This window comes from Lutjanus erythropterus, chromosome 3 (assembly GCF_056507025.1).
Source record: "Lutjanus erythropterus isolate fLutEry1 chromosome 3, fLutEry1.hap2, whole genome shotgun sequence".
NCBI lineage: Eukaryota > Metazoa > Chordata > Actinopteri > Lutjaniformes > Lutjanidae > Lutjanus > Lutjanus erythropterus.
In genome coordinates this window covers 30,118,023-30,136,408 of record NC_139319.1, presented here as the reverse complement: position 1 = coordinate 30,136,408, position 18,386 = coordinate 30,118,023, and the positions used below count along the sequence as shown (strand labels likewise).

The window sequence follows — 18,386 nt, the reverse complement described above, 5'->3', positions numbered from 1 at the left end:
TGTTTTGCAGGTGGTGGAGTATGAAGGATAGAGTTTATGGATTTTGGAAAATGTGTTTATTGAATGTATTTTTGTGTGAAAGCAGTGAGAAATGGTTCACAGTTTGGTCCATATTTGTCTACTAGTTTTACTGACTGTGTGTGTGTGTGTGCCTGCGTTGTGGTTTGTTCTGATTAGCCAGAATATGAAGTGAGCATCCGGATATTACTTGTGATTATCTCTGATGTACAACTAAAATATGCAGCAGCAGCAGCAGCAGCAGCAGCCAGTGGTTTTAGCCTCCTCGCTCTTCATGGCAAAAGATCAGCAAGGCGGAAGCATCGAGTAGAAATAAGTGGTGAAGGGGGAGCGTAGCTGGAGCAGGGGGCTTCCTGGAACTATGTTATATATTTAAACAGCAGAGATTGCAGGAAATCCCCAAAGACTCTCAAGCACTACTCCACCTTTTCACCCCTATCTCTGTGATGGATATAAATAAATGTGAAAGATGGAGGGAACGAGGGTGTGTTAGGTAAAGATGACGAGAGTGGTTAGCCACTGGGACTTGTACAGTACAGAGTGAGGGAGAGTTTCTGGCCAAGAGCAAACGTAATGCCACCATATGCATGTGCACAGGCCTCCCACTTCTTTCCTCGTCTCCGTTTCCCTCTCTATAAATAAACCCACACACTCACCAGCATACATGGTGTGTGCCCTGATGACATGATGATCTGTAACCCCATCAACAGAAAAGAAATCAACAACAATTTTGTTTTGACAGCTTGCGGTCTTTTATGACTTTCATGACAAAAATATAAGTTACTGTAGAATACTTCTGACCCAAAGGTATTCATATATGTCAACATGTTTTTATGAATGAAAGGAATCCTGGAAACATCCAACTGCCCAATCCTAGTACCTATAGTATGTGTACAGAAGGTGACATTGCAACCACATAGGGCTGGAACTCAAGAGAAGTGGTTCTACATTGACCCTTCGTTAAACCCCGCCCCAAATAGCACCTGTCCAGTTATAGCTTAGCAACCGTAACTAGTGCTGTCAAGCTTTCCATTTCTCTACATGGTGAAACGGTGTGCTGGAGGATCTGAGGAGAGCAATTATCAGCGTTTCAAGAGTCTGGATGGTGGCGTCTTTTGTGTAGTCTCTCAAAAACAGGAAACACAGAAGCGCACATTTGGCGAATGGATTAAACTCTGTCTTCAACTGCTCTAACATAAGCTGCGAATGTTAGCATGTCTGGCTAATTAATGCTAGCTTGCTAGCTGCAGTAACTTTATTTCCAGCCAGACTTACCACTGCATCTGCATTTGTTCTTTGGGGGTTTGAGGAGAAGGATTTCGGCTGGTGCAAAACCAAAGTGTGTTGAAGATGATGCATCTTATTCTGAATCGCTGTCTCAGGTCTAAGCTGGGTTAGCTTGGCTCTTTTCTCAGCTGTCTTCTGCAATCACAGTCCGGCTCGTCTAGCTGGGTGATTTGTCTCAAAGTGCGCTGCACTAATCGAGTCCCTGTGCTTCCTTTCCCTATGTTAATGAGTGTATCTGTCCTCTATCACATAGATATACCTGCTGCGTTTCACCACCATGTTTACTGAGATCTAAGCTAGCTTTAGCCTCGTGTTTCAACAGTTACTCTCAATTTTTATATTAAATGTACCACCGTTATCACCATAAACTGCATAAATGCGGAGGGCAGTGTTTAACAAAGGATCGATTGTCCAATCCATGTTATGCCATCAAGCATATCAGTTCCTTTTTATCAATGCCGTCTTGTTTTTCAGACAGTTGCACATTGGAAAAAAGTGATGTCTGATATCAAGCTCATGCGTCTACATGCTGGACACTTGCAACAAGAAGTAGTCATGATGGAGAGAAAGAAACGGTCTAAAGCATTGCTTAATTTCATGAAGAAAGATAACAACAGTTTTAGTTTGTCTGTAAAATAACAATTTCAAGTAAGGGTGGAAACACCAGCAATATGCTGAAACATCTGTCCATGCAACATGGGCTTATATTGCAAGAATGCCATGAGTTTGACACTCCAAGCACAAGATAATGTTGTTTCCCACCTGAGCAGCAGCAGCAGCAGCACGTTTGTTACTTAGGATAAATATCCTTTTATAATAACATTCATCAACATAATAACATACAATAACAAACAAAATTTACAACTGCATTGGTATCAATAAATTCTTATCAGTTCTCATCCTGACCCCAAGTGTGCTGATTGGGGGTAAAATGTAGGGATGTAACGATGCATCGTGAGACAGTTAAAAATCGACGCAAATGTGTGACGACTGAAATCGGTTGAGATGAAAAATGAATCGCAATGCCATTTTAAAGACCGTGTAAGACTGTGCGACCAGGAGAGAAAAAGGTATGTGCGCTTCTGACAGAGCTGGTTGGATAAACCATGTGTAATTTTTCACACTTCAAACTTCAGACACTCTTTCAAATTCTGTTTCCTACACCCACAGTAGTGTTAGCGGGATAGATGAGTGAGGATGGGAGGAAGAGATGAGGATGATATATTGCGTGCTCTCGCGCTTTCACTCCTTGAACCAGGAGATCTGTCTCCTCGCTTTGAAAATCTTTTCTCTTTGTTTCCTCCTGGTAAATCCACCGTCATGCTGCCATCACTAGCGCTCCTGGTGCACCTGCTTCTGAAAGGTGATGAGAGCCGACTTTCTGGTCGGCTTATCGCATGTTCAGCCTAAACTCGCCGGTGAATTAATGAGGGCACTTGGGCACATCTGATAGGTGTATCCCGCTGTGCACTGGTGGTGCAAGGGGCAGGACAGGGCAGGATACCCCTGCACCCTTGGCACAAGACAGCAAAAGTGGATTTGGACACACCTTGAATAAATTAAATCCATTACACCTCACTTGTGCTTTAGATCAGTGTAAGAGGGTGAGCAGATCACAGACAAGATTACAGCTGCATGCAAATATTGTAAGAGGGCGATGACCAACATGATGCAGCACGTCACCTGGTTGAGAGTGAGAAGCTCAAGTTAACGCTGCCTGAGCAAAGAAACTGTTAAAAGGACAATCCACGCTGACAAGCAGATTTGCAAACTAGGAAAACATGCAAACCTTAGTTTGTTTATTTGAAGGGATTTCATTTATTTGTATTATTAATTTAGTTCTATTGATGTAGGATTTGTTTTAAAAATCCAATTTTTATTTATTTTTTTGTTATTTAAGATAAAATCTGATTTCAGTTGCACTTTGAAGAAGAGGACATATGGGTTGTTTTGCACAGTTTACATCAGAGATAAAAATTTAAATTAAAATCCCAGCTCATTCTTCTTTGATGAATCTCTCAAGCTCCTCCAGATTTGATGGTCTTCTGGCCTGGACCCTGGTCTTCAGTTCACCCCACAGATTTTCAATGGGATTCAAGTCAGGGCTTTGTGCAGGCCAGTCAGTAATGTTCACTTTGATCCTCTGGAGGTAGTTCTTCACCAGGAGCGGCGTATGTTTTTGGTCATTGTCATGACGACCCAGACCCAGTTTTGCTGCTGACCGCTTGAGGTTTTCTTTCAGAATCTTCACATATCCTTCTTTCTTCATGATTCCTTCCACCTTGATGAGATTCCCAGTTCCAAACACACTGAAGCATCTCCACAGCATAATACTCTCACCACCATGTTTCACTGAGGGAACAGTGTTCTTTGGGTTATATGCCTCTCCCTTCTTTCTCCAAACATAAGCAACGTCTTTATGGCCAAAGAGCTCTAGTTTCATCTCATCTGACCAAAGAACACTCTTCCAGTATACATAATCTTTCTCCAGGTTGTCCTTAGCATACATACATACCGGCTTGAAGATGTCTATTCTGCAGAATTGGAGTTTTTCTTGTCCTGTAACCTCACAGTCCATTCCTGTGCAGGGTTCTAGTGATTGTCTTCTTTGAGACGACAATTCCCGACGTGGCTCAGTCATTCACTAGTGTCTTGGCGGTTGTTCTGGGGTCTTTAGACACGAATCTCACTAGTTTTCTTTCCAGAGTCTTTGAAATCTTTCTCTTCCTACCTCTGCCAGACTTGTTCTGTACTGTGTGGCTCTCTTTGAATTTCTTGATGATACTTCTCACTCCAGTTCTTGACACTTGGATACGCTGTGATAACTTTGTATATCCTTCTCCTGCTTTGTGAGCATCAACAATTGTTCTTCTCAAGTCTAAACTGATTTCTTTTATTTTTGGCATCATGCTCTCTCAAGTGACAGCTCAAATCCTTACTGAAGTTTTTATACTGTGTGTAAATTGGAAGATAACCAGTTTTAACTTGATTGTACAAGCTTTGAGCATTACAAAGTTAAAGCACATCATTGCACAACAGTGGTTTGTGCTATGGCTCAATAAAAAGGTCAGTTCTTAAGGGGGCTAATAATATTGACCCTGGTAATTTTTTTTTAAATAATTTTGTTATTGTATGTAAATAGAAATAATTTATGGTTTCTAAAAAAAAACTATTATGTTTAGAAATGCTATGTTGAAAATGCCTTGCTCTTTCATGGGGGGCTAATAATTTTTTTCCTCAACTGAACCTGCTAACCTTGACACGTGTTATAAAACTGAACATGACCCAATTCTTTTGTTCACGCAAAGAATGAAAAGAAATCATAAGATCCACACAGTCTAGCACACTTCACTGCTAGCAGAAAGGATGCAGAGGGTCTGTGGAGGAAACAAAAGAGATTTGGCAGAAAAGCTCAAACACAGTAACTAGCGTGATTCACTTGTGCATCTGAACATGTTCAGTGGGGCATGAACGAAAAGAAAAGGTGCCACAGAGCTCCGGCACAAGCAAAACTTAGCAAACAGAAGTCATGCTACATCTTGATTCAGAGCCCCTCAGTGGCTCACGATGACTCCTTCCAAATTGCCTGGTAAATTATACTGGGATAGGATGTTGTGGGCGGGTGAGCGGGCAGTCAGCTCCAGCAGGAGAATGAAGCAGGTCGAGGCAAAACGTGACCCCCAGCAAGCTTAAACCTGATTGCTGATTGATACATTGACTGCTGCTGATTGTACGTAGTGAAGAAGAACAGGGAGACAGCAGTGATGGCAGAAAGGGAAACAATGGAAATCTCACTGGCCTTCTGCGTGTGTGTTTGCACATGGGTTTGCGTCTCGCTCCATCTGTGTTTTCAGTGTTAGTGTGTTTTTGTGTGTGTGTGTGTGCTACAGCCAGCAGGGGTAGTCGGGGCCAGAGCACCAAGAGCAGCTGTTAAGGGTTCATCCCAGTGACCTCACTTACAACTGCACTAATTACGAGGCCAACTACATCTCTTTTTCTCTCTTTCTTCCCTCGTGTGCACTCGGTACAATTCAGTTTCCCCACACTGTGCTTCATCAGCATATCTTTTAAAGAAATATTATTGCCTGAGCTGTCAAGTTCAGGTAACATCCTTCACGCTGGATGTTTCCCCCTCAGCTCTCCTTGTCCACTACCCCCAACACATCAACACTGTTTCCATCAGGGCACATATATTTTTTTTTTTCCAATTTCCAAACATCATGCATAATGCACTGCGTCTCAGCCTGCGCTCTGCATGTAGTGCATCAAACGTCGTTGCTAATGGCAAGTGCACCACGGAGCAGCGGCTGCAGCAGAGGAGTGACTCCCCTCAGGTTAAGACTAGTAGTCTATTATTTTTGCCCACCTCTCTCTCTTCTTGCCTCTGAAACAACCTCTGCCTCACGAAGAAACTCACTCTGTTGCTATGGAGTTTGTGCTCAGACGGATACAGTCGAGTACACTTTACAGGCACCCAGGCTGGAGCGCTGATATTGATGATACAGATCAAAGTGGACTGATGTGGGTGCGTAATGCATGTTTGAACATGCGAGTTGTAAGATTTTATTAACTTTGACAGTTTATCCAAACAGTAAAACTGGTATTTATCAGAGTAACACCTGATAGGCCTGGCATTTCATCATTTTAGCTGCAAGGCCACTTGGCCTTTACTGTTTAGGGAATTTCACCTAAGGGTTAAGAATAATTTAATTTTTATTAATTTTTTTTTACTAATTTGTTAGCACTACATGGATACTGGAAGTCAGTCAGAAGTCAGTCTACATAATGATATACTAAATAATGTGTGATATACAATAACTTCTTAAAATAATAATTGAATAATAACCATAAAGTTACTCTATTTTTAGTTAATTTGAGATCTAAGTTATTACTTTTAGAAAGTTTCTCATTATTTTGAGATACTAAGTCATTATTTTGAGATAAGAAGTCATTATTTTAAAAAGTTTCTCATTATAATGACTTAGAGCATCTTCATTCCATCATATTAGTGGCAGTGTGCCAATAGAAATAGATAGCACATACAGCAGTGCAATGACAAGGAGACAAGTGTATATAGTGCAGATATGTTTGTCAGTGCTGAGTCTCCAGTCTGCAGTGTAAACCTCAGAATTGTACAGTAACATCAGGCTTCACGATAAAAGAAAGCGTATGTCATGTCGACACTTCTGTCCATACTCACACGCTGTCTCTCCCACGCTCCTCCTGAGCTCTTTGTCTGAGTCTGTATCACATTTAAACAGCGTGATGGTTTTCCAGTGGTTCATGCCAGGCTCGAATTCTAACCAAAGAGTGGTTATGTGCACAGTGTTGCCCAGTCAGAATCTCAACAAAAGACAGTGGTGTCTAAAAGTTGTAATGAGTGGAAAGAGCCAGAGGAGAAAAGGGTGAAATCAGCTGGCACAGTCCAGACAGGACATTAAGGCCACAGATCATTTTTTGAGGGGCCAAACCGTCGGTCACGCCAGCCATGGCCATCGTGGCGGCCGTGAAATTCCTGCCCTGGAGTAACACCTCCAGTTTTTGAAACTAGTTTTGTAATCAGTAACATTATCATAAATTCCTTTTTAAACACATTACCTGAGCCAGAAACAGAAGCATAACTTCGTTTGCTTTGTTTAATCTTGAATTTTTGAGTGCTAATTCTACTTTGGTCACCAACTACAGTGTGCATAGAGTAATTTGCCCTGGATAGTTTTCACTTGACTTGGTATTTTTGGCAGTGTGAGCAGCATTTATTGAACAATCCCCTTACTTGGTTGTCTTGTATGAATATGTGTTTGAATTGGATGATGGTGCTAAGGCACTTAAATGCAGCAGTTGCATAAGAGGTGACCTGCTAGGTGTAGCTGAAAGAATCTTTTTGTGCTTTTGGTTAGTCGTCATATGTTGGTGATCGTCATATGTTCTTCTGTTAATGAATGGGTTTCCTGCTGAAAGATACTCGGTGTACTGTGCTGTAGTGGCAGCTTCCTGCATCATTTGTGGCTCCAGTAGAGCACTGACATAAACAACCGAGGAATGATAAATTTAATTTGTATTTTTTTTCTTCCAGGCTCTTCTCTTCTTCTTATCTCAAGGTATCAAGGTCATTTATTATCATTACACAACACAGAGTTGCATAACGAAATTAGCATTGTAGTTCATTCATGCTACACACACACACACACACACACACACGACTGCATTGATGTGTTTGTTGCATTTTACAGATGTAGATGTTCAAGCTTTGGCCAATTTGAACTACTTTATATACTGTTGGGTAGTTTGATCTATAACAATACATCATATTCTATAACATCATTTGTCGAATGACTGTCCTGTGAGAATGAAAAGTCAACTTCTCATGTTGTCAGAAACAGCCCTGTTTTCAGCTTTGTTGTCACATTTTCTCATAAATCCCAGAGGGTTTTTAAATAGTTTATTTAGACTGAGAAGCAGGAGAATCTTCTCATCCCACAAAGGAACACTTCATCCTCCAACTCATCAGAAAAATTCAAAATCTACACAGTTGGAGATGCATGATTTTCATTGGACAGAAAAGGTATGAAGAATTGTAATCTGAAACATAACAAGTAACTAAACCTGTCAGACAAATACAGAGGAGTAAAAAGTAAAATATGTCCCTTAGATGTAGTGGAGCAGAAATAAAGTTATATAAAGTACAAGTAACTTGAATTTGTACTTAACTACAGTACTAGAGTAAATATCCTTTGTAACTGTCTGCTACTGCAATCTGTTGTCAGTAGACTGAGAAAGGTGTTTCCTCATGCTGTCAGTGTGTGTGACCTGCTTTGACCCTCAGCCAGGACAGCATAGCTGCTCAGTGACCAGCAGTAGACCATGATTGGGCAGCGCTCAAGAGTTAGTTTGTGTATAACTGTATAAACGTGTGAAGGCAAAGTGAGAAAAAAGCGCTCATGATTGAAGGTTGAAAAAAGAGTACGAGTACAGGGATATTGGAGTGTGTTGGTATATGTGTCCAAGTGTGCATAAAGTGTGAATGTGTGGCCACTCTGCACTAGAAATCTCTATAAAAACCTGCTCACATGTACTGTATAATGAATTTACTGGAGTTTCAGAATCAGTGAACTGAGTGACTTGGCGTCCGCCGCTGACACATGGAAGCATATGGAGTCCAGTCGGGTGTAGCATGCATGAGTGAAGCAGGTGCTCGGTGTGTGTCTATAAGCGCCCTCATTGGCGTTAACAAGACGAGGCAGAGGCGATGAGTGCATCTTCTGCCTGTATGACCCCCTGGCACAGGGGGTGTCAGTCTGGGCACCGTCAATGATGACTGCTCTGCCAGCACGCCCTCTCATCTCCATCACTGTGTCCACTTGACAGGACTCAGCTGCTCATGTAGAGCACTGTTCACCTCAGTCTGGCTGCTCCGGTTCTCTGACCATCCACTTCTTACTGAGTTGATGTGAGGTTTCCATTTCAGGTCGGCTGCAGTTGTTCTGGTTATTAGAATGGTGTCATGAGACCACACATCTGTCCACATGTCTACTCTGTTCAGTGCACACAGCAATATGCTAGTGAATGTGTTAAGTTACTTTACATACTCTGCTGTCTGTAATACACGTCTCACTGGCAAGTTGTTTTCCCCCTGTCCCCTCCTCGAAGCTCAGGCAGGTTCCTGCAGGCTGCACGGACACTGAACAAAAGTGCAAGAGGAACACAACATTATACTTTGATAATGGCAAGTGATGATGAGTCCCATACTGTAAATTAATCTGTTATATATAACTGTCAGTTGTCTGTCAACGTAAACCTAAGCCAGTTATCCCAATAACAAAAGGCCACTGTTCTGAAAATACACACTCTGGAGTTGGAGCTCAGAAACAATTCAACATTCATTTTATCTCTAATAAATGAAAAGGGCAAACACTTAGGAATGGAAATTTAGTATAGGACACAGTGCACAGTGAAATGTCGCTTTGGAAGATAATATCATTTGTTCCATCCTTGTTTCTCATCCCTGCCGAGAGACTGTCAGACGTACATCCCTGTGCAGGAGTGAAACAGACTTTGTCACAACACCACATGTCTATAAGCTAAGCTGTGTTCAGCTTTAAAGCCTTAAGTTAAAAGTAGTTGGCTCATAGAGTTGTCATGATACCAGAATTTTAAACTTTGATACAAAACTACATTAAAAAACAATACTTTTTACCTCTTTCAATGCTGCAGCAAAAGGAAAAAAAGAGTCCTATGCACACAGAATAACAGGGCCGTTACTGTGAAAGTCACTGAACACTGTCTGGTTCTGCCAAACCAAATTTCAGGCAGGACAATAAAGACTGAACTGAACTGTGGTCTTGAATGAGCATGAGAATTTTTTTTATTTTTTATAGCTATGGTGATTTCTGTACTATTGAATGGTAGTACTGTATTGTTTTTAAACCATAGTCATAGTTATGATCGCTAAGCTACGACTGCACAGGACCGTTTGGGGGAGGGGCTTAGTGCAGTCAAACAGTCAAAAACCAAAACAGCCAAAACATGAGACCCAATTAGTGAACTGGACTGGTGTTATTAAAAATATCTATAAATATTGATACTGAATATTTGAAATCCCTATTTTTTGCAGTATCGATACTCTAGTATCAGCTGCACTTTTTTTGCTCCTTCTTCTCTCCAGCTGCCGACCTGACGCTCAGCTGCAGAGCCCAACTCGTCCCACATTCCCTCAGTTACTCAGTGCTGTCTCCTTCTTGTCACTTGTCTCATTTGCTATATCCCTTGTCGTGTTATAGCCTTGGTATATTTATCTTTTAATAAAAAATCTCAAATTTGATGCCCTCATTGTTAAGCCAGGTTTTCCCTCTGGTATTGAAAATGGTGTAGAATATCGATATTTTTCAAACTGCTGTATGGAAATGAGAAATTGCAGTATCGTGAGAACACTGAATTGGACTAATTCTTTCTGTATGTTTTCAGCATGCCGGTGTGACACACTGTGTGAGCATGTGTTTCTGATTCAGAGGTAGAGGGAGCTGGGTGCTGTGAAGTGGAACCTTTTGAGTGTTGATGTGTATAAAACACCTTGTTTACACGAAGGTTCAGTGGGCTTCTTGTGGGAGTGTGCGGTTCTACATCACGTCCGCACATGTACTCACAACCTCTCTTGGGAAACTGGGCTTCATGCTTCTTGGAACAGTAATTAGCAGTATGGGTTTCTATCTGCAGGCTTTTAGATGGCTTCAGGAGACTATCAGCTTCAGTGTTCTGCTCTTTTTATTTTCACTCTGTCTCTTTATGTCTTGTTTTCCCCCCTTACAATGTATCACTGTTTCTGTTCATTTTTAGGGGGGACATTTTTGCTTCAGGCTAAAGTATCGTGTCTTTTTCTCATCTATATTAAGCCCTAATTCCTGTCATGAGAGCTGCTTGTTCTCTCCCTTCACACACTAGCCTGGCATTTTGGCTGGATTGAGTCTGAGCTAGCTAACACCGGCTTGTAACAGTAAATATTAAACACATCCAGCTGTCGCAGTGAGATGGCCGTCTGCACTGCTGCTTTGTACCCTCTGTGGCTTTTTACAGCCTGCTCTGCATTGTGTTAGGCTTAAGAAGTTATAGCAGTGAAACATATTGCAGAGGAGGACTGCAGCCACTCAAACACAGCGAGGTACTGTAGATGCAAATAGGTCACCAGAGTACTAAACGGAGGGAGAGTGGGAGAAAACAGTGGGAAAGTAGTGAACTATTCTTTCTGCTCTCATTTTCTCTCTGCAACATGTTGTGAAGGAGTTGAGACGGAAATAAGACTGGAAGTAGGTGGAATGATAAACTACTCAACTACTCCAAACTGACTTTGTTTATTCATTCATTCTTTCGCCCACTTATGGTTAGCCTACCTGCCTCTTCAGTGAAGTTCTCCTCACGCTCTCTAAGATGTATAGATGTAACCTTGATGTTGATGATTCAAACCTTTCTCACCATCCCCTCTCCGTCACCATGTTTTCTGTCATTACTGTCAAACTAAAAATATAGACTGTAATACCAGAAAATCTTTATGCAGTAAAGTCACAGTGTTTTCAGTCAGCTGGTTAGTCAGGCCACTATGTTAGTCCAGACCGTTAACTATAAATAAAGAACCACAAATTCTCCACTTCCTCTAACTGTACAAACATGAAGCCAGCATATCCTGGATATGAGCGCTGCCATCTTTTGCTGGTGTCATCATTTGGAGGCAGAGTCTGCGCAATAGTGATTAATGTTGAAGCCACGCTTTTGAGTTCTCACCCGTACACCTCAATCACGAGCAGGACTCAGCTGTCAATTGTGATATAAAACCTGCTTTTTGGAGCATGAAATAACTAATTAAATCCAAACTGATCAGAAAAATAAACACTTCAATGATAGAAATGACAGAAACAATCCTTGGGAAAAATGTATTTGACCTGTACTTTTTTTTTTTGTATTTGTATTTTTTGCCCTATCTGCTAACATGTAGGGGGCAGGTTTTATGACCTATACTGCAGTCAGCCACCAGGGGGCAATTGAGATGATTTGGCCTCACCTCCGGGGAGCTGTCATGTTGTCCACATGTCAATGGTTAGTCTAGAAAGATGTATCTCAGTATATGAAGTATTTGGTGAATTTTTCCATGAAATTTGGTGCAGACATTCATGTTTCATCCATCAGGCCACCATCAGGTCAGAAGTTCATCACTTCAGTTTTAGATAAAATATGTGCAAAACTAATGGCTTTGTGTTTATTGTTAGTTAGCAGAAGTGCTATTCTATGCTAACATGGTAAACCATAATGGTTAACACTAAGGCAGGAATTGCACAAAAGCCATGGCTACAATGCCCCCTCAGTTTGGCCATATGCCCCTCAAAAGTTACATGCCCTGCTGCGACTGCGTCCTCAATGCCCTGCCCACACTGTCTCAGTGCCACTGTCTTTTGCTGAGATTCTGAGTGGGCAACATCATGTGAAAATTTAACACTGTGCACTTCACCAGTGATGGGTTAGATTTTGAGCCTGTGATGAACCGCTGGAAAACTGCGCTATTTAAGTGAGATGACTGGCAACAAAAGCAGAGAGCTTGAGAAAGAGAAGTGCTCATGTGGATGAGCGTGAGAAAGGGAGAAGAGTCAACATGACCTGACCACATCACTGTGGAGCTTATAATAATGTTAAAGCATGCCCTGATTCTCATCAAAACTTTATATTAAAGCATAGCTATAACTAAGCTAACAGTAACGATAGTCACCTGCTAACTGCAATTTAAACAAACTTTGCCTCACTCACATTCGTTGACAGTAGTTGTGGCAGCGTAACCAACTTTGCAAGTCTTTGAGGATGATCTTCTTACATCCAAAAGTTGACAGTTTGCAAGTGTTGCAGCTGAGACAAGTTTCAAGTGTGCTTGCAGAGGGCTTTCCACCATGCAACACCATTCCTACTTAGTTTCACCCAAGTTTCAACCAGCTAAAATTGTGAGAAAGTTTCACTGTGTAAAGCAAGCTACAAGTGCTGTAGAGCTTTGTAGGCTGTCAGTTGTTACTTAACCAGAATCTCCAAGACAATTCTTCTGTTTACTGTTCTGGTCAATAAAATATACCTGACTTTGATTTTGCCTTTTGTTGCACCACATGCTAACAATCATTAGCATTAGCCCAACTCTCTGCGTGGTGCCTGGCTGGCCTTTCCCAGGGAATAGTGTGTAGGTGCTGAAATATGTAACAGATGTTAGCGGTGTGAATGGGTTCCTGATTTGTGTGGGAGGAAATGATGACAGTGGTGACTCGATGCTTGAGGGGCGAGAGGCAAAGGTTCCTCAACAACTCTGCGGCAGCCAAGCACCTGTCATTGGTCTTGGCAGTCAGGGGGGGAATGTGGGGCTAAGAGAGGGGAGGAAGTCAAGAAGCCATGGAGAGGGGGTAGAATAACTCAGGCCACCATTTAAAACCAAACTCCTTCTTTTTCACCTCTTTCTGTTTTTCCTCACACTCTCTCCGTCTGCCAACTTTCCACTTTTCTCTCTTCGTCTTTTTACTTACACACAGTCGCTCTCTCTTGCTCAACTGCAGAGAAATTGAGTTTGCAAATTGCAGTTAAACTCCCACCACCCTTTCTCTCTCCTTTGCTCTCCATCCCACTTGCCTTACCCTAAATATCCCTGGCTCTATTTTTAAAATGCTCCGTCTCCTCTTTGCCCTCGCTTTGTCCTCCTCATGCTCACTTTTTCCATTTCCTGATTCTCTTCTTGTCGCTCTCCGAGGAAGCATGCTCATACACAGTCCTTGGCAGGGCACAGTTAGACTGTGACACACACTCGGGCAAGGTGCTCTCTGGGCAAGGCTCCTTGTCACTATACATGAGTTCAAGGGTTTTTTTCTCCTGAGCATTGGAAATATGTTCCCTGTATTATGCTCTGCAGAAGAACACACATACATGTACACACACTCATATACTGTAAAGTGTCGTAACCATATGTGTCTGTTTCTTCCAGCTCTGCACGAGTTCCCTACAGACCTGTTCACACACAAAGAGAGAACAGAGGGAGCGGTGGCCCTGCATGTCCTGTGTGTAAGTTTAACCTCACCTACACATGTACACATGTGCTGGTGCGTGTGTGTCGATGAGTGAGATGTGTGTCCTAAAACTATTCAAAACACATCAGTGAGCCACACTGTTCCACGGAGTGACATGTCGCTTCATCACCATAACCATGGGAACTGTAGTTTATTTTGACTCAATCCCTCATATACCTTCCAGCTGCTGTTTTAGTAATTCTCATTAAAGCCACAAGTGTGTGTTATTTTGCAACTGAAAATAAATGCACTGATTTTATTTTTTCAAAAGGAAACAAGTAAACCTAGAAGCTAGAAACATTTTTGGCTGGAGTGCTCAATGGCATTATTACAGCTAAGCTACCGCTATATGGGTCACTGAATTTGATGAAGCCAAGCCTGACTACTGCACAAAAACACAACTAACTTTATTCACTATGTTACTTAATGACAAAATAACCTACATAGTTTTCAGATAGCTTTACTTGTTGCTAAAGTAACAGCTAGCAGTTGTAGCGAGTTAGCTCAGTCACCGGTGCAGCTATCGGTCCCATCAGCAGATTCTGCTCAGACTGGGGGCTCAGAGCCCCAGGGGAGTGTTGGTTTTTACACAATAGCACAGGAGCTTTAGACGAGGAGAAATTCAGGCCTGGAGTGGAGAGCCCAGTGGGAGTGTCAGCTAATAGCCTAAGACAACTAACTGCTCGGCTAACTGAGCCGGCGAGCTAATGGTTGTTGAGTTACAACACTATTTAACGGTTAATTTAGCAGCAAACAGAGTTATCTGTCAACCAGTAAACTCTGTAAATCACAGACAGTTGAGGCAGAACAGCCAGAGAGCATCAGAGGGAAAGCAAGACCTGGGAACTGTTTTGAGGTGCTGTAAATCACCTCGGTACGAATAGACAGAGTGAACCATGAGTAAAGTAAAAAAAAAAAAAAAATGGCATTCAGAGCAGTCTGAAAGTCACAGGAATTACTTTTTACATGTGTTTACCTTGTTATTTTAAACTTTGGCCATGTTCAATATGAACATCTGACATTTTAACATTATATATATGACAGAAAATAAGGAAAAGCATAACAGACCTTTTTCACTACAGCTGTATTGATGAAATAATAGTGTAAACACAGCTGTTACCAATGATCGTAATTTAGGTCATGTTCCAATTAGTGCAGCACAGCCTTTTCAGTGATCCAGCAGGCACAATAGCAGCACTTGGCTGACTGTTCACTCTAAATGGAACGGGACCTTAATTAGTATAATTTATAACACCTGTGTTTATTCTACTATTTCATATCAAAATGCAAAACTGCATTTACTAGTGGGATTTCAATGTAGTTAAACTACCACCCAACTACTGTAGTGAAACTAGTAATTAAACTACATGTAATGAACTACACCCTAACACTGTAAGAGAGTATAGAGAGATGGACCAACACATTTTTAGTTTTTGTCTAATAATGGCATTTGTTGACAGTATGATAAACATATAGAATAATGTCAGCCATTTTCTGTAAAAGAATACTCAACTGATTTAGCATCAAACTCCTTTTTATTCTACGTTTTCTGCTCAAAACTTTGCACATACTGTGTACCTACCCACAATGCAACTCAACTGCTGACAGTTCAGTTGGAGATTTGGTTGTGTTATGCTCTGGTTGTATTATGCTCAAGCTGAGATGAGGAACGGGCTACAGAGGTCTGATAAGATCTCCTCTTTCTAACTCCACACCTCCAGATTTGTTTCATTTTCAAACTTGTAGTCCTCAGACCGAGCTGACACTTCCTCAAGTGACATCACTTGATGACATTTATCAGACTTCACTCAGCTCCCTCTGGAGCCACTAAAGGCTTTTGGAACTTTTTTCATGTATGCAGTAGCACTCTCAAAGACCTGTATAAACAGAATTTGATGTGAGTTCCTCTTATAAGTCACAATAGCTGCAACATAAAAATCCAAAGACTTCAAAATACATCACTAAGTGACAAAATTTTTCTCGTGAGCTTTCATTCCTGTCATGTTTTATTAAGTCACAGGGTAATTGCTTGCATCCAATGCAATGCTAAAAAACTGTGCCACTGTAGATACGTCATCGTCTATGGCAGAGGAGAACACAGAACCTGGATTAGAGCTGCAACAGTTAGTCAATGCATCAATTCAATGCACATTGCCAGAAAAGGAAAAATATATATTAAGTTGTTCGCTGTCAGAACACAAATCCACTTTCATATGTCAATTCCATGATATAACAACAAAGATGAACTAAATTAAGGTTCTAAAAGCAAACTTAGATCGTTTAATTTCCTTTTTTATAAAAAATCTTTTGTAAGAAATAAAAAAGACAAAAGAATCAAAAACTACACAATAACAAAGTTAACAACCTTCATATAAATGAATTATTCTTTATTTGTATACTTTCTTTGACTAACCCATAATTTACACCAGGGGCGGCTGCGCTGTATCATGACTGCGCTGCGGTTTTGTTCCGTCATGCAAGCGACTGCAATTCCCACCAGCAGTTTTTCAGAAGCGTTTCAGCAGCAGAGCGTTTTGCCCGTCTGATTATGTTTACTTGCTCTGATTTTGTTGATTAAGTTCTCTTTCCTTGCTTTTTGTGCTTCTACCATAGATAAGCAGGCCACGTAGTTAAATTGTTTATTTTCTGTCTGTCTTTATGATCGTGAGTCTGCGCGGGGTCTTTTATTTTGAAAATTCATTGGATTCTCTCTACCTTTTCCATGCCTGACTTCCTACCCATTCGACCTGCTCTGTGCCAACTGACGCGCCCGCATCCGTCAAAAATAGACTTGCTGCATATCCTCTGTGGAGCGGAGCGCCGAGCCACTTCTGGGACGCAGCTAAGACGCGCCGCAGCGCTTCTGGTGTAAACACGAGCATTGACTAGAATGGCTGCGAATCGATCTGAGTGCCTTGGTGCAGCTGTGATGCACCTGATGTAAATTACCGGTAAACCGGTAATATAGGCTGAGTGTACTGATAAAATCAAATTTCCTTCTATGGCTTGTCCTCTCAACTAAAATGATCAATGATGATAATGAAAATAATTGTTAGTTGGAGCCATAATCTGGATCTGCAGGAGAATTCCTGGCCCAGTCCTCTCCTCTCCTCTCCTCTCCTCTCCTCTCCTCTCCTCTCCTCTCCTCTCCTCTCCTCTCCTCTCCGGCAGTATCTCATTGTCCCGGCACACGCCTCAACAGCCCTACTGGCCGCTCCAGCGTGGCCCAGCAGGGGTCAATATGCAAGGTCAAGGCTGCAATGGGGCCCCCGTGCCATCACTCTTGTGTGAATGGCACAAGGCAGGCAGAATGTTCCAGTACATGATGACCCATGTTGTGTTGAGACGTTGCTGATAGTCACTGGGGGGCTGACTGTAATGGAGGCTCATGCCAGCAGAGCAGCTTCTCCAGGGAACTTTGCTGTGCATAAACACAGCACTATAGGAACTACCGGATGGACCTTTTGGCCAGTACATGTGTGACATTATAGGCAATGTCAGTATTTACAGTGCGCCTGGCCTCTGAGGCAGCCTTTTCCAGCTGCTGAAGGGCAAATGAAAGTAACCTTTTCTAGGCAGATGGGTACATAAAAAAGAACAAAAAGGCAAAACTACAGTATATCATTATAAGTTATTTTTGTGTGTTGCTTAACCTTAAAAATAATGTACTCAGTGTCATAATATAGCAGGTGTTACTGTATTTTGTGGAGAGACCAGCATTCTATAGATTTCAGGAAGGACGATCAGGGCTAATACCTGCAGCGCAGACTGTATAGTAATGCTGTCGTACATTTCCACCTTTCTGTTTTTAGGAAAATGACAGTCAGAATTTAGATGCAAAACAGGCCAGCTCCCTGTGACTGCATGGATTTGAACAGTGACATGCAATATGTCCACTGAAATTTCCCCAAACAAGTTCTGAACTGTTGCAGGAAGTGAGCCAGGGAACAAGCTAAATGCCAGCAATGAGGCCTCTCCTCATGCTCAGCATAATTTATTTGTCAAATGCCTTTACACAAGGTATTAGACTTGAGCTGCAACTAATGACTGTGGAAATCGTTATTGTAATATGTTGAGCTGGAAAGTTTATTCCTGACCTTCCTTGACTTTTTGCTTTTAACTACATCTCACAGTCTTCATTAGCAATAAGAATTAGCAATCAGAATGGTCTTAAATCACAGATAAAATACTATTTTTATTATGTTACTTTTAATTGTATTCTTTGCCATACAAAATAATGTTGCATGAGGAGGAGGTTAAGGTATGTTTAACAGTGCAAAACCAGTAGACAGACAACAGATCGGGATATTGTGGAAGACCATTTAAGCAAATGTGATGAAAAAAAGCACCTGTTAGTTATCATAATGAGAATCTTTCTTGAAATAATGACTAGCATGGCATTATTTTGAAACACTAACTTATTATGGCAAGATGAGTTACTCATTGTTTTCTTATTATTTTGAGATACTGACTTATTATTTCCATTTCAGTTTCTCATTATAACTACTTACA

At 41.5% G+C, this 18,386-nt stretch overlaps 1 protein-coding gene across 1 annotated transcript in view; it reads left to right on the top strand.

Annotated features, from left to right (window-relative positions):
- The window catches only part of LOC146330250 (sodium/potassium/calcium exchanger 3-like), a 69,372-nt gene that overhangs the window by 27,885 nt on the left and 23,101 nt on the right, over positions 1 to 18,386 (top strand). The window contains exon 3 of the mRNA XM_084715772.1: positions 13,793 to 13,869. Within this exon, the coding sequence (XP_084571898.1) occupies positions 13,793 to 13,869 (77 nt within the window). The remainder of the gene's footprint in view (positions 1 to 13,792; positions 13,870 to 18,386) is intronic.